The sequence below is a fragment of the Arachis hypogaea genome, chromosome 10 (assembly GCF_003086295.3).
Source record: "Arachis hypogaea cultivar Tifrunner chromosome 10, arahy.Tifrunner.gnm2.J5K5, whole genome shotgun sequence".
In the NCBI taxonomy this organism is placed as follows: domain Eukaryota; kingdom Viridiplantae; phylum Streptophyta; class Magnoliopsida; order Fabales; family Fabaceae; genus Arachis; species Arachis hypogaea.
In genome coordinates, this window is record NC_092045.1 from 86606713 (window position 1) to 86628874 (window position 22162).

Below are 22162 nucleotides of genomic sequence, written 5' to 3' on the forward strand. Positions count from 1 at the left end.
GAAATTATAATCGAACAATGTTAAAATAATAGTTTTGAATGTTATAAATTTATTTTATTATAATCTATTTTAATACAAAATTATCAAACATAAATTATATTAACACCAACTCACCTTTTATCAAAATCAAATTTATAAACTCAATTTTATACAAATTTTCATTTACAAACTCTAATCTAAATACAAACTAATAAAACTAGTCCACTAATATAAATTTCTCCTATAATGAACATATATTTTTGAAAATTTAGGGGTGAACCTAGTTTGCAGTAGGCCAAATTAATCATTCAGGTGCTATGTTTTAGATTGTGTTTGGATACTACGTTCAAATATATATTTTTTTGGCTAACTTTTCAAATATAATTATACAAGCAAAGAATACAAATTTATTTTATTATGAAAATAAAATATTACACTATACTTTAGTTCATTTTTCATTTACTGTGAGTCTGTGACAAAGGCTTATATTTATAAACCATTTGGATACTTAATTTCTTAGTTACCATGAAAGGATGAACACATTTTGATCAAATGCAAATGGTCATATTTTGTATTAATTTTTATGTATTATATTTAAATATTTTATATAATTATATTTATTTTTTTAATAATTATTTATGTAATTAATATAAAAAATTATTAATATCATATAATTAAATATATATAAAATTATTTTAAATTGATAATGTCAAAATTAAATTCTAGTAATAATTGAGTAATTAATATCTTGGTGGTGGTGGTGTGTGTGAAAGTATGAGTATGTGTAATTTCACTAATTTGTATATGGGTGTTGCATTCTGCTAATTAATAGGAAGAAAGAATGATCAATGTGAGAGAAAGAGAGAGAAGACACCACACGTGCACAAGCACGCGCATAAAAATAATTGAAGTATTGGAGGGTCCCACTTGAAAGGACTATGCGGGGCCAAGTATACCTTACTTATTAGAAGCACAAAAATGTTCTTCAATTAAATTCATCATTTCATTATCATAAAATTACAATAAAACTCAGATTTTATTCTAACAAGTCTGAAATAATGAAATATATGAAAAAAGTTATTCCATTAATATTTAAGTGTAATAAGTGGATGAAGATAGCTTAGCTAAGTGATCATTGTGGGTAGAGAAGGGAAGGGAAACATGGTGATGGATTTAAAGGCCATTTGGTAAAACTTTTACGTTTTTAAAGTAATTTAATTAAAAATGATATTTTAAAAGTTATAGTATTTATATTTAATAAATTAAATTAAAAATAATTTTTAATAAATATAAATAATAATTATATTTAGTAAAATAATTTTAAAATTTAAATAGATCTTAATAGATATAAATATAATAATAATTTTGATATTTATTAATAAATAAAGTTATATTACACTTTAGAATTTTGATAAACATAAATTAAAACTTTGAAAACATATTATATCCATATAAAAATTAGCTATAAAATTAGTTATTTGTATATAATATAATTATATTAAGATATAAAATATACATTGAATATGAGTTAAATAATATATATAAATATAAATATAAATATAAATATAAATATAAATATATAATGATTAGTTTAGTGATTCATTTTTGATATATATATATATATATATATATATATATATATAGTATTTTTATTTTTAAAAAATATTTTTTTAAATACTTTTAAAAATACTTCTTTATTTTAAAAATTGCAAACACATATAATTAACTTTTTTATTTAAAAAATACAAAATAAAGTATTTATATTTTTAAAAAATACAACTCTACAAATACCTCTTGAAAAATTTTACCAAATTAAGTTGTAGACTGAAAGAGATTATTTGTTTCACGATGTTTTATTAATAAAAGTTGAATATATATTTATTTAAAGTCTTATTTATTATTAATCTAATAATTTGATAACTTTGTTAGAATTAAATTTTCCTGTACTAATAATGCAAAAGAGTTTACTTATATATTTTTCTTATATAATCATATAATCTAAAAGTAATTAATTTTAAAATTTATTATTTAAAAATTATATAAATATATCATTTTAATTAAATAATTACATAAAACACTTTGTACCGTCAATATTTAAAATTAAATTCATTTCGTTGATAGGATGTGAATAAAAATATAATAATAATATGGGATCGCAATTGGATGGGTGGGGTAATGGATTACATGGGCGTGCGCATTGAGTGAGAGTGAAAGTGTCCAAGTCTTATATAATAAAGTTGAATAAATTAAAAAGGGGGATGCATGTATGTTAATGAAAGTTGTATGATTATTATGGAGTGCTTTTATCATCGGCTATGGATAGATAGATCAAAGGGTGAGAGAAGGGAAGGGTATGTATGTGTGGGTCTCACACTCTTTTTGGTCTTTCTTTGCATCAAATATATATAACAAGTACAAAAGAGAAATGAGAATGAAAATCAATGCCACACGAGAGCCATGACCTTTTGAGAGCGACCCTACCCAATTATTTTGGCATGAATTGAACAATATATATGTAAATCTGTTAGGATTTGGTTGAATTAGTCCCACATTGCTTAGGATAGCAAATGGAGTGGGTGGCCTAGGCTATAAATATGAGGCTAAGTTCTTCATTTGTTTTTGCACCAGTCAGAAACACTTTAAGCTTGTATCTGATTTTTCTTTTCCTCTGTACTCTTTGATTAGAGAGTGTTGTGAGGTGTAGTTAGATATTTGCTTTGAAAGAGTGTGGGTGTACTGGGGTGCCGGTGAGAGAAAGAAGTCTATGTGTTGTAACAATTTTCACATAGTGATATTCTCTGGTTGTCATTTGACAACGGCCGTGGTTTTTTCTCCGGTAATTGGAGTTTCCACGTTAAATTCTTGTGTTGTGATTGTGTCTATTTTATTTCTCTGTCAAAGGTGTTTTCTCAAGGGGGAATTGTGTCTTATTCCCAACAAGTGGTATCAGAGCTTCGGTTCGGTGGGATTTATTCTTAGTATGCTCTGTGGTTGCAGCCTAGTCTAATCTCTTTGGTTGCTGTTGTTGTTGCTGGAAGGCAGTGTGACTCTGTGAGAGTGCAGTTTGGAAAAGGTTCTGGCTAAGGAAAGACTTGGTATTTAAGTGTGTCCATTGTGACCCACCTCTCTTTCCTGGGGACCCTTCCTAGTGCACGGTCTACAGTTGAGTTATAATATTCCAGTATACGGTTGCAACAATGTCAGGATATTCAAGTGCTGTGAAGCTTGAAATAGAGAAATTTGATGGAAGAATCAATTTTGGCTTGTGGCAAGTACAAGTCAAGGATGTGTTGATACAATCAGGTTTGCACAAGGCGTTGAAGGAGAAGATCTCTGGTTGCTCTCTCTATGAGAGAAGATGATGTTCTCTAGAAGACAAGAAGTATCCTCATGGTATTACCGCACTGCCATGGATAAGGATAAGTTGTGGCAATCGGGTCCACAATTGCACACGGGCATTGGTTGGCGTTGAGATGCAAGGTGTGTGGCGGAGTTAGGTCGATGGCTGAAGAACTTCCAGGAAAAGCCAATTTGGAAGTTGCACCATGAATTTTCAGCAAGGTTTCGATCTGTACCAAGGCGAAATTCTTGGAGTGGTCTAATTCCAAGTGAGTATACTTTCATGGTGGAGTATGATAGTTCTCTGAACTATGATTGTCGGTATAGACAATGGCAGCAAAGAATTGTCGGTGTTGACAATGGAAGCTGAAGATGTGTGACTATTTCAATCAAGGTGGAGATTGTTAGGATTTGGTTGAATTAGTCCCACATTGCTTAGGATAGCAAATGGAGTGGGTGGCCTAGGCTATAAATATGAGGCTAAGTTCTTCATTTGTTTTTGCACCAGTCAGAAACACTTTAAGCTTGTATCTGATTTTTCTTTTCCTCTGTACTCTTTGATTAGAGAGTGTTGTGAGGTGTAGTTAGATATTTGCTTTGAAAGAGTGTGGGTGTACTGGGGTGCCGGTGAGAGAAAGAAGTCTATGTGTTGTAACAATTTTCACATAGTGATATTCTCTGGTTGTCATTTGACAACGGCCGTGGTTTTTTCTCCGGTAATTGGAGTTTCCACGTTAAATTCTTGTGTTGTGATTGTGTCTATTTTATTTCTCTGTCAAAGGTGTTTTCTCAAGGGGGAATTGTGTCTTATTCCCAACAAAATCCCATAGTCGTCATGACGAGATAATACCTTCTATCATCACTAATCAACTTTGGTTACATTAGAAAGTAAGTTAGTGCTTGAATTAGCAATTGTAATTATGCATGTGATTTAAACATACTTGTGTTTTTACTATCTTTAGTTGTTTTTTTTTTTTTTAATAAATGATCCCAAAGGTGACCAAATACTTTTCCTGTCCCACCCTCTATATATATGTATGCCGGGAGATTATTTTATTATTGTAAGCATAGGGAAGGAAAAAAATTTTAAAATTTTCACAATACACATGAAACGTTTTTTTTTTGTCTATATATAAAAAAGAAAAAAGAAAAAAGAAAACAGAGAAGCTAATTAAGTCAATTAGCTTAGTTCCGATTTAAATATATAAAATGATGAAGTTCATTTTAAGACTGCATACTCTTTTGTATTCGAAAGAATATTTTTAACCATAAAATCAACTATATAATTAATTGTCCGTTGAATTAAGGTGATATAAATTTTTTAATTCTAATTTAGAATTTTTTGAAAGGCTATATGTCATGATGAGTAGACATGTAGTAGCATGAAAATATTAATTATAGAAATTTTATCTCTTGTAACAACTTTCAAAGATAATCAATTTTACACGTGATGAAAAAATACTAAAACTTTATGAAGTTGAAATGAAAATAATGAATGTGTGGCAGACTAAGCTAGCAGTAGCAACTAGCAAGTGTGTTATTATTCTAAGTTTTACAATAATTAGGATGGTCTAATTTCCATTTTCCACCGAATTGTTTGGCCAGGAAGGTTTATTTGATCACTCAAACACAGATAGATTCAATAAAGTGGGACCTTGTAGCAGCTGTATTAGAACCTAACTTTTGGCATATTATGAGCTGATTTCTCGGAATATTTTTTCTTAATGATCTTTCTCTTTAATTTATGCCCAGAGTATTTTGCATATATGCCTCAACTTAATTAAAATTAAATCGCTATCGTTGGAGCTGCGCTTGTACTATATCTAACACCGTACACGGAAGAAAACATTATGAATCGGGAACACGTCTTGCATTGCTTTAAGTCATCATTATATGATGGTTCTCATCGTTTTTTAATGGAGAATTTTGCGACATCTATATATCATTTATAGTGCATCTATCTTATTAATTTTAAGAACTGAACCTATGAATTTTTAGTTTTAGTACAACTATTTATTATCTCAGCTAAACTCAAATTTATTATTATTATTATCCATATTTAATTTATAAAAGGTAGGTTAATGAATATATTAGTATCTATTCATAATGAAAAAGTTTAGAAGTCAGCATTTTTATTAAAATTTGATTAGTAATTAATTATATAAAAAAAAATAATCTTACATCATTAAAAATCATTTCATACCATTAAAAATATTAATAATAACTAATTAATAGCTACACATCACAAATTCTATTTACTCCTACCACTCTTCGTTAATAAATTAGTAGTAATAACGGGAAAACCCGTTTGTAAATTGTGACTGCTAGAGTATTTAATCTTCTTCTATCTAATATATTGGTGATTTGGGATAAGTTGGTGTCCAATTATTTTATTTTATTTTTAACCCTAAACTCTCCCACCAACTAATTATGCAATTTTCTCTTTCAATAAATAACTTACTAATAACGGTGCAAGCATGCATTTACGAAATTCTGCTCGAGTGCTATCTATTATTTTGACGACTCTATAATATAAAGTAATTCTTACTTCTTCAACACAAAACGGTGCATTAATCTTAAGTTCTTGAAATCAGGGTCATATAAATTTATTATGGAATTGTCTAATGAGCAATATATAATTTATCAAAGGATTTAGTTAAAATGTCCCTTTAGGATACATAATAAATTTATCACTAATAAAAAATTTTAACTATTTTTATTTAATAAATATACAATAAATATATTAAAAATTTAAATTTTTTATATTTTCAATAAAAACTTTTGTATTTTATAATCTGTTTCGAAAGTTATTTGAAACGTTAATTTTGAGCCTGAATGTGAAGTTTAGATTCTTTTTGAGACAGCGTCCGACTCGTTTTTAGATCGAGGTGTTGCCGTCCGAGTTTCTCGTGAAAAAGTGGGAGATACCTGCAAGAGACTGCAATGTTTAAATTAGCAAGGATTTTAGGCAGATTTTTAATAGATTATAACGTAAATTATACTTGAGGGTATCCGTATACTTTTTTGTTAGAGTAGTTCCGCTTTTATTGGTGAATTACCATTTTCTTTATCTTGAAAGTTGTTGAGATCCATCTTTTAGAAAAGATAAAAATAGGAGAAATTTGCGAAACAGTTACTTATTTGGGTAAGTAGAGTTAGACTCTTATCATGGTGTTCAACCTCTTTAAAGAGGTTTGATATGGGTCAGAAGTCTCCTATGTGAGTTGGACCTTTTATCTTTATTATATCTGACTTTATTTATTGAGTGAGGGTACGAACATAATCTTAACATGTGTCATTTTTTATTTTATAATCTTAAAATATGCTTTAAGAACACATGATAGATATACCATTTATCAAAAAGTATTTTTCAATCTTTTCCTATTCAAAAATGTTTTACTTTTTTGAGATTATAAATTATTTGAATAAAACTGTAAAAAATAAGTTGGAGATATAATATTATCACCATTCTCCTATTTTGAGTTATAAATGTCCTGAGTTCATCATTTTTAATAGTGAGGAATGCATTTACAAAAATTTTAATATTCAAGTTAGCATGAATTGTAAAAAAAATTAAGATAAAAATTATACTTAAGTGCACGTATTTAAAATAATGCATATAATTAAGTTTAGTTTATTCTAGAATAGTAGAGTTGCTTTTGTTATGACCTTATTTTTTGGTAATTTGTTATGAGCTACCTTTTATTTGAAACTCTTTTTCATGAGATATCTTTGTATGATATATTCTTATTTCATATTATATTTTGATTTTAGGTCTATATATAATTAATAATTTAATATTTATTTTGGAATTATGTTAGGTAATCAAAATATTTTAAACAATAAATAAAAATACATAATCAATAATATTTGTATTTATAAGAAAATGTGAATCATTTTCTAAATTTAATTGACACAATTAATTTTTTTTATAATTATCTTCTCTCATTTAATTATACTAAAAATTAATTTTAAATTTAATATAAATTAAATATAAAAATTCTCTTTCATTATTATTACATTTATAATTCTATAAATTTTTTTCAAATAAAAAATTTAAATTTTTATATTTTTAATCTTAAAAAAAATCTCAAATCACCTCGATACATTTTATAAACAATAAAAAATATCTTATATTTGATTAGTCTCTATTTATTAAAAACGTCCAAAATTATTAGTTTTTAACCTACAAAATAAAATAATAAATAATAAATTAATACTAATTCATTAATTATAGATATTATATGTTTAAAATTATAGATGTTACACATATAAAATTGTAGATGTTAAATTAAAAAATTTTAATAACTCCTACTATACAATTCATATTTTACATATGGACTATTAAAAAATAAAAAAATAGAAAATGAAATATAAAAAAATTAAGAAATAAATTTTTAAAAGTAATTATTAACTCATTATATTAAAATCAATAAATAATAAATAAGCATACATATGAATATTAAATAAAAATATTAAAATAATTAAAATTATGATCTATTAATATACATATGAGATAAGAATTTAAAAAATAAAATAAGACACATAATTTGAAATTTGATAATGTTAATTGTAAAAAATTATTAAGTATAGACATTATATATATGAAATTATAAATATTATGAGTATGAAATTATGGATATTATTAATATGAAATTATAAATGTTATGTGTATGAACTTATGGATGTTATAAGTAAATTGATCAATTGAATAAATTAATTTAAATATTTGATATTTTTTAAATCTAATTATGATAAAATTTGAAAATATTTGTGTTAAAAAATCAGAATAAATTATTATTCCACTTTAAAAAATATGAAACAAATATTATGTAAGTGAGATAACAAATTAGTAATTATAAAAAAAATTAATTAAAATTAATGATAATTAAATTTAGATTATTTCAAACCTCTATCATATTATGTAGGTGCAGTGAAACCGCAAGAAAAAAATAAATTAGTGGTTACAAAAAAAAATTAACATTAATGATATTCAAAGTATATTATTATGATTAGTCTTTAATACAATAGTATATATGAAAATTAAATTATAAAATGTTTTATTAATATACGATATGTTATGTTACGGCCCAGCCCAAGTGACTCGCGGGTCAACTCGACCCGATGACGACCCGACCCGAACGGTCGGATGTAAACTGTTCACAGCGCGACCCGGACACGCGTCCCTGACAGCTCCCCGCTACAGCTGTAAGGAAGCTTCGAGGAAGGTGGGCCTGTCCTCGTAGGGCCCACCTCTGACACGATATAAATAGGGAAGGACCTGCCCTTCCCTCGAGGTACGTCACCTTTTCGCCTAACATTTCTCCGCCTGCGCACTGACTGACTAGATCGTCGGAGTGTCTTTGCAGGTGGCACCCCCCCTTGTTTCTCTCACGACAAGTGTTCGACTTCTCGGCAAACCGGAGCCCGACTCAATCGCGATTGAGGAATCCTCGCTCCCATCAATCATCACCTGACCTGTCCAGAAACCGACCACCGAACATGTTACATCCTAATAGTTAGGGATATAATGTGATAAGTTGAGTAATGAGAGAGTGAGATAAAAAAAAATCAAAATATAAAGAAATTATATAAATAAGATTAAATTAAAATTTTTTTAGCTAGTTTTGACTGAATTATTTTGATTTTCAGATTTTTTTATTTTAATAATAAAATGATGGTTATAATGTTGTAATTAAACTAATAAAATTGAATTATTAGACACAAATGAATTATGAAAAATTAATGTCCTCTTTATAATATTTTCTTTTTAAATTTAAAAAAATAATTGATCATCAAAGTGATTCTTTAGAACTTCTCATATTTTTTAACACAGTTCTTAATATTGGCCTAGAAGAATAGTCCAAAACATTTTCCTTTATCTAAAATATGATTTTTTTTTTTTAAAATGCTTGCCAATTGATGTTAACAGCATTTTCCAAGATTTTACGTACTCAGAGACACTTCATTTAAAAATAAAAGCAAAATAATCGGTCTTCGAAATTTGGGAGAGAGTTCTGTTGTATTAATTTATTCTGAAAGTTGTCCGATGATGGAGAAATTCTTTGGTTGCAGAGAACAAGAGGGAGGAATCACTGAACTGAAGTGAAGTGTTGTTAATAATAGTTACAGAATGAGATCACCAATGATAACGCCTATGCTTGCTGGGCTTTTACATATCATTCTAGCTTTAGATTCTACTGCCTCTTGAATCCGTATTGCCACTATAAATATGTTCCTGCATGTCTAAACTATCATAGTTGTTAATTTGATTAAAACACCCTAAATTTTATTCAAATTACTTTGTTAGTAGTAGAATAAAAAAATTATTCCCTTAATGACAAAATAGTTTAGCCAAACTAAAAATTATTCCCGAAATGTGAATTTGAAGTTCTAAAATTATCTGTGCAACGAAGAAAACAAACGGGAAATTGAATTATTATGTAAGTAGTACTAGCAAATATTGTAATTCACAATTTCACATGGCAGACTCAAAAGAAAACAAAAGAGAATGGTGAAAAGATTTTTTAACTCTGGACAGGACCAGGTGCTGATGACCTGCTGCTACAGAAATGGTGGTACATGACGCCTTAAATGTCAAATTTTTAACCTAATTTTTACTGTGTTGCATGAATGCGTCATTCCCCATGTCTCAGAAAATCAGGCCTTTATTACAGGCCCTGCTTTTTTCCATTGTCTCTAAAGTGTTATGTTAAATATGCAGATCTAGCTGTTGTTGGGACCATAGTCAAGTGAATCTTAAGAAAACCTTCCAGAAAGGAACTTCAATTATTCAGGATTACACTACCCCCAATCCCACCTAACATAATGTTAGGCATTTATTAGGCTCTTTATTCAACTTTGGCCATCGCCAGAACCTGATTAGTATACATACCATACATTGTCATAATGTAATGGGGTATATAGATTTCACTTCGATTAGATATAAAACACGAGTTACCTTACCTCATCCTCTTTAGTAAGTTAAAACCATGAACAATTAAAGCTTTCATTTAATTTAGTGCATAGAATCCAAGGCCCGCATATATCAGTGATATCAAAAAATTTCATTTCTGCCATGTTAAGCATGTCCATCCCTGGAAGGTCAGGCCACATACACACATTCCTTGTATTTTTGGTTTCTTTGATTTTTTGTCAATTATATTAAACATTATAGTACATTACTATGAAAGTAGCTGTAACATTTTTTGTATATATAAAAAAAGAAATTGGGAACACAATGTAAAATACTTTCCCTCCGTTTAACAAATAACTGTAATCTCGCCCCCTCCCTCCAAAACAAAATAACACAAAAGCAAATATTAAATGATTATGATCCATAAATAATTCAGCATTTCCTTGACCAGTAAATAAAATTAATCAACTGACCTAAAAGTACACCTGCATTTTCCGAACTTCATCAAAAGATTCACTACTGACTACTCTCTCTCTTCTTGTGAACTTATACTATAATTTTTCCTATTTTCTATACCTTCTCATCTGGTTCAGAGGATACAGGTAGTGAACTATAATCTTGAGTTTTAGGAAGGGAAAAGCTACGGCGCTCCTTCCCCCCTGGCTTAGAAGAAGCATTGCCATACCAGATCATTCCCGCTATTGCAATGACCATACCTAGAATTACTTGTAGATTGAGACCTTCTTTTCCAAAGAAGATGAATCCTAAGATCAGGACCAGAATTGTCTTCATATGGCCGAGGACTTGGAATGATACAGCTGTAAACCTACCAATGCATATGAACTGGCTGAGGTTTGTCCCTACCGCGATAGAGCAAGACAAAATGATGAACAACTGCAGACAAGAAGACCAGCTCAGTTTAATAATGGTGTTCCATGTGTATATAAATTTGGAAGATTCACAAACTTGACATTGTTTACATATTTGGAATTTGGATACTCTCCTTTTACTTAGAAAATGATAGCCGCATTTCCAAAGAAATAATTGTCCATGCACAAGAAAGAGTTGGTCCAACTATTGAATAAGTTGTTTGTTTCAAAAAGTGAGAGTAATTTTCTGGAGGAAATGTTGGGATCCAAATTAATCTAATAATAACTGGAAAGATAACTAGAATCAAATTTGGATATGATGCAAATCAAGTATGGGACCATCAGAAAATGTGTATATTGAAATTGAAAGTTTCATGTGTATAAATCTTCAAGCATTCACTATTATTACATATATATATTAGGACTTTTTGAGCCTACCAGTCAGAGATGAAGGAAGGTTGAGAATCATCATTGGCAAATCAGGGTAGATAAAACACAGAACTCATGAATATAAAAAATTACTGTACATCGAATAAGAGATGGAGAAAAAATATATTCAGTTAATAGGAATAGGATGAGTAGAAAAGATTATATTGAGGAGTATAAAATAGAATCTAATTCTATATATAATAATATATTATTAAAATAATAAAAAATAGAAAGAATGAATGTAAAACGTAGAACTAAAAAAATGGATTGATTTCGCCTTCTATTTCCGCAAGGAACATAGGTATGATAATACACTTTAAAATTTTTTTATTTGGAAAAAGAAAAAAAATCTTTTAAGTTCTGCTAAATTTTTCACAAAGGGAAGAAAGCATGGAGCTGAAATAACTTACTTAAAACCCCTTTTAAAGGATTACGCGGTACGATTGAATCAAATAAGCCCTTTTGGAATAAATATTCAGCTACTTGTGAACCTCAAAAGACCTGCTTAACTCTCTAATTCTTTTTCCCATATGTTAGTTTTTTTTTTTTTTCAATTTTGGAAATTCGTTATGTGTCTTATTTAGTATAGTCTTTCACAAATGGATTCGAGTAGAGTTTCTATTTCTTTTTCTTATCACAATCAACAATCATAAGTATTTGTTTGGAATATGTATTGGAATACATTGGAATCTATTTGGACTATGGAATAAGAATAATATATTCTTATATATATATGCTAATATATCCACCTTGGAATCATTTTGTGAGTTATGATTAATATAAATAGCATTGTTCTAACATCTAAGAGAAACTACCATTAGTTTATGCACTTTAGAGACATATTTCTTTTACTGAAGTCTTATCTAGAATTCTAGATTCCAAAGGATAGTCTTATGAACCAACAAATTTGCAGAAAGATCCTTGTAGAATTTCGGATTTCAAGCAATGCTTACTAGGCTTAAAACAGATGGTTGAGAAGCATTGTAAATGAGTTAAGATTTAGCCATAGTCAACCAAGGGTTTTATATCTACTTGATACTAAATATAGGCAGTAGAGCTTGGCAAGCGGTTTTTCATAATAAGCAACAGGTAGAATGGATAATCTATAATGAGCAGGAGAATCTTAATGTAAGTGATACGCACTTATGCACTGCATGGCTAGTTCCTTGGTGCTAGAGTATCCACCAGAAAAATATGACAGGGCCAACCTGATATAAATAACTTTCACTAGCTTCTGCTTACCTCCCTCCTCACAGCAAAAAATTTAGAAGAAAAGGAAAGACAATGAAACTTACAATGGATGTCAAACTATAGCCATAGGCATCAACTCGTTTGTTTGTCAACCAATAGTCCAGAAAGGGGCCTACTAGCAGTAAACTAGCTGCCTGTGCTGGTGCAGTCTGGCCCAACAAGTTAAATGATCCAATAGAATACTTTCTTTGAAGGTAATGTACATACTGCATAAAAGGTAATGTAAAATATCAGCTCAAAAAATCAAGATCATGAGACCCAGATATAACAGGAAGAGTAAGAATTTTAATCAACTAAAATAAGTTATCTCGGTCTTCCAAAGAAGCATCCAAGAATACTGTTTGTGAAAAAACCCTAGATAAACAAACAAATTGTTGTAGGTCATCCAATTCATGTTTAGATCTACAACAAGCTGATTATTTCTTAATACATGAATGTTACCAACAAGCATTGTGAATCTGAAAGTGAACATTTTATCTATTTAGAATTTCCTTCTTATGACAGGAATTTACTTTGACGAGATTTTATTTTCCAACCAAGACTGAGGGTTTTGTAAAGTTTTAGCGTGTTACTTACATATTGCTGCAGTGCTGTGCTCCAAACTCCTACTACAGCAGCTATGAAACCCTTAGCATTGACGCTGACATCGGTTACTGTACAAACAGCAACACCAAGCAGAACCAAAAGAATACTAAGCTTTGTGTCTCTTGAATATCTCACATTGTCAAAAACAACTTCCAGGAAACAAGATACTGGGATCATACTCAGCTTGGCAATCTGACAATTTCATTTCAAAGGAAACAATAATTATAAATACTTATCTCCAATGCAAGAAGTGACTATTATAAGCCCAAAAGACTGATTTTTATTTTATTTTATTTTATTTTGCACAAAGAGGATTTTGAAAGAAGTCCAGAAGGTACCTGATAGAAACCAACAGAGTTCCACATTAAACTCACATTCATTCCAACAATGGAGAAATTTGCAAATAAAACAAATTTGATGATATCAGATGATTGAAGATGAGCGCTTTGGATATATCCAAGTGATTTAAGAATGGTAGTCAACAAAGTTGTTGTGACAAAATGCAGACCAGTCAAAGTTGTAGCTGCAAAGTAGCATAATTAGCATTTTCTGGCGCAGCCACGTTAAGACCAACACTAGGGAAAAACTTCAGTAGTTTACAACATCAGAAGAAACCAAAACCAAATTCCACTTAGCTGTGCTACCTAGAAGAGGTTTTTAATTGGTCATCCAATGTTATTCTCATTATTTTAAGACTTTCAATAAATGACAGTACTGTGATTATCAGTCTCAGAACGAAAATGATGCAGATGAAGCAGTAGTTCCAAGAAAGTTTTCCTAATCAAAACTAAATTTAATGCTTATCTTCAATGTGGTGACAGGTTTTTTGGATTTCAAAGAAACTTAATGTAGTGTATTCTTTCTTTCATTCCCTCCATATGATGTTTTAAAGAGCAACGGTCATGCTTTGAACACCACACAACAATAATAACAACAATAAAGGCTTATCTCCATAGGTAGGGTTCAGTTACATGGATCAAATGACGTAATTGTATCATATGTCATGTTTAAGTGAAAGTGTTTACACATAGATCTCTTTTGACTGCCTCTTGTAGTCTTGTATGATCCTTTTAGGTCTTCCTCTATCTTTCGTCACGTCTATCTTCCATTTGAGCTACCCTTCTAATTGAATGTTCTAATGATATTCTCCCCACATGTCCAAACCACCTAAGAAGAGATCCTACAATCTTTTCAACGGTAGGCGCTACTCCAACTTTCTCTCTTATGTCCTCATTCCTTATTTTGTCTTGTTTGACTGCTCATTCATCTAGGTATCCTCATCTCTACCACACTAAACTTAAGCTCATGCTCACTCCTTGTTGTCCGACACTCTGTTTCATATAACAGTTGGTCTATTTTTTTTCTCCAATTTTCACTTCTCTATTAGTGTTTCTCTCCTATATATTCCATTTTACTATGACTTATACACAAATCAATTACCTCTCAAAGCTTCTTTCTACAAATCTAGCTTCTGGTTTAAATCTTCCTTTGATTCTCCCATAAAGATGATATCATCAGCTTAAAACATACTCCATGGTACGGATTCTTGGATATGCTTAGTAAACACTTCCAAAACCAATGTGAATGCCATATCAAACAAAGAACAAGTCCTTGGTTTAGCTGTCCTTTATTGTGAGTAAAAAATCCAATAAGCTTGTGAGGATACAATTTCCGCATATAGGGTGAAAGAATAACATTAACGACCCATTTGCCCAGATTTTCTTTTGATGTCTGTTGTTAACTATACCTAAGTTTGATGTTTACAAGCATCTTCAATGCCAATTGTAACCTATTCAGCTAGAACTACCAAGAAACCAACCCTCTCTTATATATTCTCTTTTATTGCAATGAAATTTCTATTTCATAATAATAAATATAAAAGAAAGACACCTCCAAAATTGCAGTTTAGAATAATTTCTAACCCAGTTCCATGCAACATTAAATTTACAAGTCTATCATCAGGTCATTTATATACCTAGGTCAAATTACTAAAGTTGTACAATCTAAATTAAGCTAACTGATAATATTAGAGTGAAACACACATGAAACATCAAGTTTAGAATAGAAGCACATGATAGAATCTTTCTTCTTTACACCTTCACACACACATGGACACATATTTCTTGGCAAAAATATACACAAAAGTTGGTAGCTAATGAAATAACACAAACATAATGAGCATGGAAACTTCTAATTTAGTAAATTAAAGGCATGACCAAAAGAAAAATGGTAGAAGAAAATAATCATGATGGAGCCATACCAAAACTGAAACCATAAGTAGCCATCAATGCTTTATTCACAAGGATTATTCCTACAGATGTGACTACATTGAACAACCATGATGCTGCATCAAGGGTAGCCTTCCTGTCGCCCTTGCTTGCAGAAGACATATTAAACTATAGCTTCCAACTCAAAAACTGGTTATCTCACCAGTCACAGCTTCACTTTCATATGAAGGAATGTATCACTAAGTTTGGAATCCCAAAATTTTATCTGTATTAAACGAAAAATAGGTCACCAGAACTGAAACACATATTGTATAAATAAAGTAGAATTTCATACTGCTTCACAGATACCCCCATCCAGAGGATTAGACACACCTTCTTTGGCCAAAACATCACGGAAAAAGGGGGAAACATAAATAAAAATCTTAAAATCATTAAATTACCTCATAACATCCTAATTGTAACTTGAAAAATGATAGAGGATCTATATATACAGGCCTAACAGCTTTGTCTTTCTTTGTTTTTTTTTTATTTAACTAATTGAACCATATCACATCAATTTAATAAATGTTTCCTATTATTAATTACTAATTAGCATATTCACTCTTTACCTATTTACTTAAAATCAATTGTTTAAACAAAAAAGGAAAAATGAAAATACATAATAGAGCTGCAATCATGAACTATGATCTAACTACAATCATGATCCAACATTCTCAGGGACACAATTCATCAAAGGAAAACCAATTTAACCGTGAAATTAAACCAGAATTAGACACTTCATTCCAGATCCGTTACTCTCTTCACATACGCAGTAAATTCGAAGCTGATTTGAACTCTAAGGTGAACACAAATCAGGAAACCATTATAAAAGCAGAAATAACTTGAGCAAAAAGTTAAGCTAAAACCGAATCAAGAAACACGGATCCGCGATCCCTAAACAAGTACTGATCCAGTAAGAAACCACAGCAAAAGTTCTCAAAACGAAATGAGAAAAAAAAGAAAGTAGCATAGAACACAATAATAAACGAAGCAAGTTGAATGAAGTTTTGTTGAATTGTGAAGGGAATAAACGACGCACCGTTTTGGTGGAGGGGGAGATGAGAAGAGGTGAAGGAAGTAGTAGTAGCTGCAGAAATGTGAAGAGCAGTGTCGTCGGAGAGAAAAACCAAAGAACGCAGCGCAACGCAGCGTTTTGGGGTTCTTTGGTTCTCTCTCTCTTTTCTGTGTTGTTAGAGTTTTAGGGGTTGTGTGAGTGAGTTTGGTTTTTAAATTGGAAAATGCAGCTGCTTTTGTAACGTCCAGATTCAGTGATCGACGAAAGGAAAGGTGAGGTGAGGTGAGTTGCCAGGAAAGCTTCTACAACTGAGTAAACGGAATTTCGTCAAATCATTAACTCAAAGATAATTTGGTCAACAAGTCTACACCCGTGATAATTAATTATTTATTAAAATATCTTTAACAACAAAAAATTTATTAATATCTTTAAACAATGTAGTTAATAAAATTAGAAAAAAATTTATTTTATTAATTTAATCTGATAGAAATTAATTTTGTAAAACTTGCGCACGTTTTAAACAAATTATATCTATAAGGATTTAACTATCATGTATTTTAAAGATATAATTATTAATAGAAAATTTTAAATTTTTTTATTTTAGTAAATGCACGATAATAACATTGAAAACTAACTTTCTTTATATATTTCAAGCAACAGAAAATGATTAATAATTTAACGTCTAAAGAGACTAAATGTTGAGTGTATATAGTTAATCACTTATACGCACATCCCATATAACAATAGATAGAGACAAATTAAATTGGACACAATGATATATAATTTAAATATCACTACTCGGCTAATTGATACCTTGGGTTTAATACATATTTCGATGGCCTAGATTACTTATTGACATTGTTATGTTAGTCCGGGGAATGATGTTAGCAGCCCACCCGAGATATAAATTCTATAGGTCATTTAAGTGTGAGTTATAGGTATAATTTTCTATATATGTTTGGTGTGAAATTTTGCTTTTGATGTCATTTTCTCATTCATTTCATTGGTGTGAATGAAATAATCCCATCCCATGCCTTTCGTTCTTCTCCATGTGGTGTTTATTATGAAGAAGAAATTATGCCGTCCTTCTTCTTTTTCCCACATCAATCAAGTACTTGATGTTTGATTGTTTCGGCAAGTTTTGTTTTGAATGATGGAGTATAACTCGTTTGGGCAAGTTTTTTTATGAACGAAATAAATAGATAATATTAGATGTAATAAATATATAATTATAAATATTATATATATAAAATTATACATGTTAAGTTTAATAAATAACTTTATATTATTATCTCTTTGGTCAGGGACACTCAAGGGGCAAGTAGTGACCTTGTCCTAATAAATTTTAAAAATTCATATACTATTATAATAGATGTATTATATAAAATAAAATTTAATAATATAATAATAGTAAAAAAAATTACTATTCTTTATATATTAGGATTTAAATTTCTCTACATATATTTATATTATTTGTATTTTTTTATTTAATTTAGAGTTTTTTTACATCTCTTTTCTAAGATTAATATTAACATTTATAATCATATAAAAAATACTTTAATATTATTTATAATAATATATTTTTTTCTAATTTTATTTAGTTATTTCTTTTTTATTATTTTTTTAATTAATTTTTACTCCTTTTATTATATAAAAATACTTTAATATATTTTAAATTGACATAACAAAATTGTTAGTACAATTAACTTATATTATTTTATGTCATATTTGTAAGACCCAGAATTTTCAAAAAAAAATAAATAAATAAATATTATTATTAGTTAATTTCAATTTATTTTATTAAAGATAAATTAAAGCAAATTTTGATTAATTGAGTTTAAAATAATTTAAGATTTTATCTGATTTTATAATTATTAAATTATTTTCTATATTTGAATAATAAAATTTAGCAAATATAAAATAATAAAATTTTTATATGGCTTGGTTTAAATAATTGAGATTTTGGAATTTAATATTAATATTTTTATAAATAAAGAAAATTAATTATATTACCTTATAATTTCAATTAGTATTTTGATACAATAAATAATAGTTTAGAGTAATTTTAGAGATTTAATTAGATTTTATATTAACCCAAAAATCCCCAATTTTATCACAAAAATCCAAATTCCCAAATCAAAACCCCAAAATCCCAAAACACAACCCTAACTCTAATTTCCTTAACCCTAGCCGCCATACCCTTTCCCCAAAATAACCCAAACCCACTTCAGGAATAGAAAAGAAAAGAAAAGGAAGAGAGAAATGGGGGAAGCTGATCGGGGAAGGGGGGAAGAGAGTGAGACCCGAGAGAGGGGAGCGCCGGTGGAGGTGTCGCGCCATCATCGCGGACCGCCGCTGCCGCTGCGTTCTGCTGCTCGCGCCGCCGCCGCCGTCCAGGAAGCTGCCGCTTCTGCTTGCCGTCGCCGTTGAGATCGCGGGCTTGGAACCGCCGCGCCTTCATTCCCGCTGCTCGCCTTTCCTGTCACAGCCACCGTCGCCGCCACGAAGTCCGTCGCCGTTGCTGCAGCTGTCAGCGCCGTCATCCATGGGTGAGGCAGAGGAGAGAGATCCGGGAGGAAGGGAGGATCAGGACCTGTCCAGCCACCGCGCACAGTTGCCGCTCCTATCACCGGCCATCCTCATCAAATCCGCCGCCTCCGAAGCTTCTGGCTGCGACTTCTGGCCGCACCTCAACCTCTGCCGCCGGAGAGCGCTGCTGCCACCGAAAACCGTCTGTGTATGTTGGAAACTGCCGCCGGAACCCCTGTCTTCTTGGTAAGCACTTTGTTTCTGAAACTTATTGAAATCAATATTCTGTTGCAATCTGTTGGAGATTCTGAGATGCTGGTACCGTAGGTTTGGGTTCCAATATTTGCGTGTCGAAATTAAGGTTGTTATTGAACCACCGGAGCTTTGGGGAGTGCCGGAGCTTCCGCCTGGTCGGTTTAGAGGGTCATTGCTGCTTTGTTTCTCGTGGTGAGGTTATTTGATTCTGTTTCAATTTATCGTAAATGTTTCATTACTAATTTCGTTCTATTCCGCTCAATATTAATTTCGCTTTAAATTCCAATTTATGTCAGAAAAGTGTTGTTACCGCGATTCTTAATGCCGCTATTGATATTGTCTGAAAATAAACAAGGTTGCTGCCGCTGCTGTAAAATTGAAGATAAATAAAAGAGTAATTGATGAGTCTAACTACTGAGCTTTGACTAAATCGAGGTAGGGGTTTTTCTTAAAACCTAATTTATATTACAGAGTTGTGATAACTAGATATTAATGTCAAAGAACATATGGCTGTGATTATGATTGTCTTCTAAATGTGGTTGTTTGTTGGACTGAATGATTGATTGCTTGATTGCTTGATTGCTTGATTGCTGAAAAGAAATTAGTTGGAAATGTTATTTAGTTGATTATTATGAAAATTGGCTTTTCTTGGTTTTGAAGCTATTTTTGATAATGTAAAGGAATTGGTTTTGGAAATGATTTGGAATATGAAACTGGATTAACTTTGGAAATGGTTTAATTTTGTGTTGGTGACTTTATAAATGATTTAGTATTTGAGCTGTTTTGATTTTAAAGAGAGATTTATTATGGGCACTGATTTGGTTTGAAAATAATTTGATATTGGAACTAGCTGAATCTTGGAAAATGATTGAGGTTTGGAAAAGGTTTGAGAAATGTTTGGATGGGACCCGAACAGGGTGGCAAAGTCCGAATTTTAGAGGAGATGCTGCCGAAATTTTATAAAATTGGAAGTTTTATTTGAAGTAATTAACTAAAGATTTGTTTTTAAACATTATATGTTTTAAGGATAATCTATTTATCAAAGAAAGAATTATGTTTTGGAATTAAGACTGTTAATGAACGGAATGGAAAGAGGATTGATGAGGATTTTTCTTTGAAATATGGCTTTTGAATGAATTTGGAAATGAGGTTTGGATTGATGAATGATTATGATGTTGAGAATGTTGAGATATGTGGCTTATGAATTTGAAATATCTGAGATACGAGGTTCCCTGGATTAAGTACCGTGGCTTGCCACCACGTGTACCAGGTTGAAAACTCGATACTCTGTTGACCCTACGACGTAAGTGTGACCGGGCACTATATAAATTCCCGGGAATGTTACCCCCATAGAGCAATATTGATTATTTGAGAAAAAGCTATGCATAGACTCTTGGGGATGCACGTCGGGGGACAGTCTAAGGACAATTCAGACTTGTCGGGTTGGCTGGATAACCGACAGATGAGCCTCATCAGCCATAGGACAGGCATGCATCATATGCATTTGTATGCTTTGCTTGGGTTTGAACTTGTTTTTGGTTTGCCTAATTGCTAAACTGTTCCTAACTGCTACTTGAACTATTTGCTGTAACTGTTTCCTACTTGTGTTTTACTTGTCTGTCTTGCCTGTGTTTGTCCTGGCATGTTACATTTGAGAATGAACTTTGGTACTGAATTAATGATTATGTGGTTTGATTGCGTGGTTGGTTTCTGATTGAGATTTGCTTATGAGAAAAGAAAGACTTTGGATTTCTGAAAATATTGAACATTGTTTCTTTGAAAAGGTTTTGAACGATTAGCTATTGGATTTTAAAAGGATTCACAAGGCAATGATAATCACTGAATTTGAAAGCAGTTTTTCTTATTGAAATATCTTCTTATGACAACTTTGAAACTCCGTGGTGAGACCGTGTGGTTAGGTTCTCACCCCCTACAGCTTTACCTTTTCAGGAACCGGATGAAGAAGCATTAAGAAGAGTTAAACTCCGTTTAGTTTTATATGTTGTATTAATTAGATTATTTTCTTCCCTCGTCTTTATTTTTACAATTTTTGCAAGAGGGATAGGAGTTGTATGATTTATATATTTATATTAAAAGATATTATGTAAGAAGCCTTGTATATGAATCTATGCCTGCTTGTTTTTTTTTTTTAGGATAAAGTATTTCTTTTCTGGTTTTCAAAGAAATCAGCGATACGGTGTTAAGTCACAGGCTCCTATTTTAATATTTAGTACGTAAAGTAGTCATAATACTTCTTGCTATCAGAGTGGCGCAGCCGGAAGCGTGACATTCTGGTAGTGAGGGTGTTAAATTATGGTATCAGAGCAGTTCATCCTTATTAGAGCCTTGGGAATGGACTGACTATGCTTCATTGCATACTCTGAGTGTCTGTCATGTTATAGGTCTTGTCCGAATGACGAGAATTAGAGCTTTATGCACATGACTGTCTTTTGATTAACGCTGTTAACTTACCGTTGCATATCTGTTGATATTAAGTCTGGCCAGCTTAATGTTGATGGTATGTGTACGAGAAAGTTAATGGGTTATCATAGATAAAGTAGGATTGATAAGTGATGCGATTCATGGGCTTTGGGAGCATTAGAAATTAATTTTGAAGTTAATTCCGTTTCGGCGTATAATCCTTTAATCGTGCCTAGTGTTATCTCCTTCTCTATCAATTGCATTGGAATTCCTTATTCACTATTTTCTTTCATGAAATGAAATTGAT

General features: G+C 30.8%; 2 protein-coding genes across 3 annotated transcripts; one reads left to right on the top strand and one right to left on the bottom strand.

Annotated features, from left to right (window-relative positions):
• Positions 1-10511: 10511 nt before the first annotated feature.
• Positions 10512-17010, bottom strand: LOC112715855 (UDP-rhamnose/UDP-galactose transporter 4). 2 transcript variants are annotated; one of them, XR_011866721.1, is made up of 6 exons: positions 16675-17010; positions 15629-15861; positions 13707-13891; positions 13360-13560; positions 12676-12989; positions 10512-11128 (listed from the first exon to the last, which is right to left on the bottom strand). XR_011866721.1 is itself a non-coding variant. In XM_025767670.2 (6 exons), the coding sequence occupies exons 2-6, from the start codon at positions 15756-15758 to the stop codon at positions 10805-10807; spliced, it is 1002 nt and encodes a 333-aa protein (XP_025623455.1). In that variant the 5' UTR covers positions 15759-15861; positions 16675-17010; the 3' UTR covers positions 10512-10804. The 2 variants fall into 2 exon arrangements, 1 of the variants encoding a protein (XP_025623455.1); XM_025767670.2 differs by having other exon boundaries at positions 12828-12989.
• Positions 16694-21542, top strand: LOC112717692 (uncharacterized). The gene is made up of 6 exons (XM_072204221.1): positions 16694-16793; positions 16899-16922; positions 18952-19425; positions 19507-19626; positions 19790-19869; positions 21385-21542. The coding sequence occupies exons 1-5, from the start codon at positions 16694-16696 to the stop codon at positions 19822-19824; spliced, it is 753 nt and encodes a 250-aa protein (XP_072060322.1). The 3' UTR covers positions 19825-19869; positions 21385-21542.
• The last annotated feature ends 620 nt before the right edge of the window (positions 21543-22162 follow it).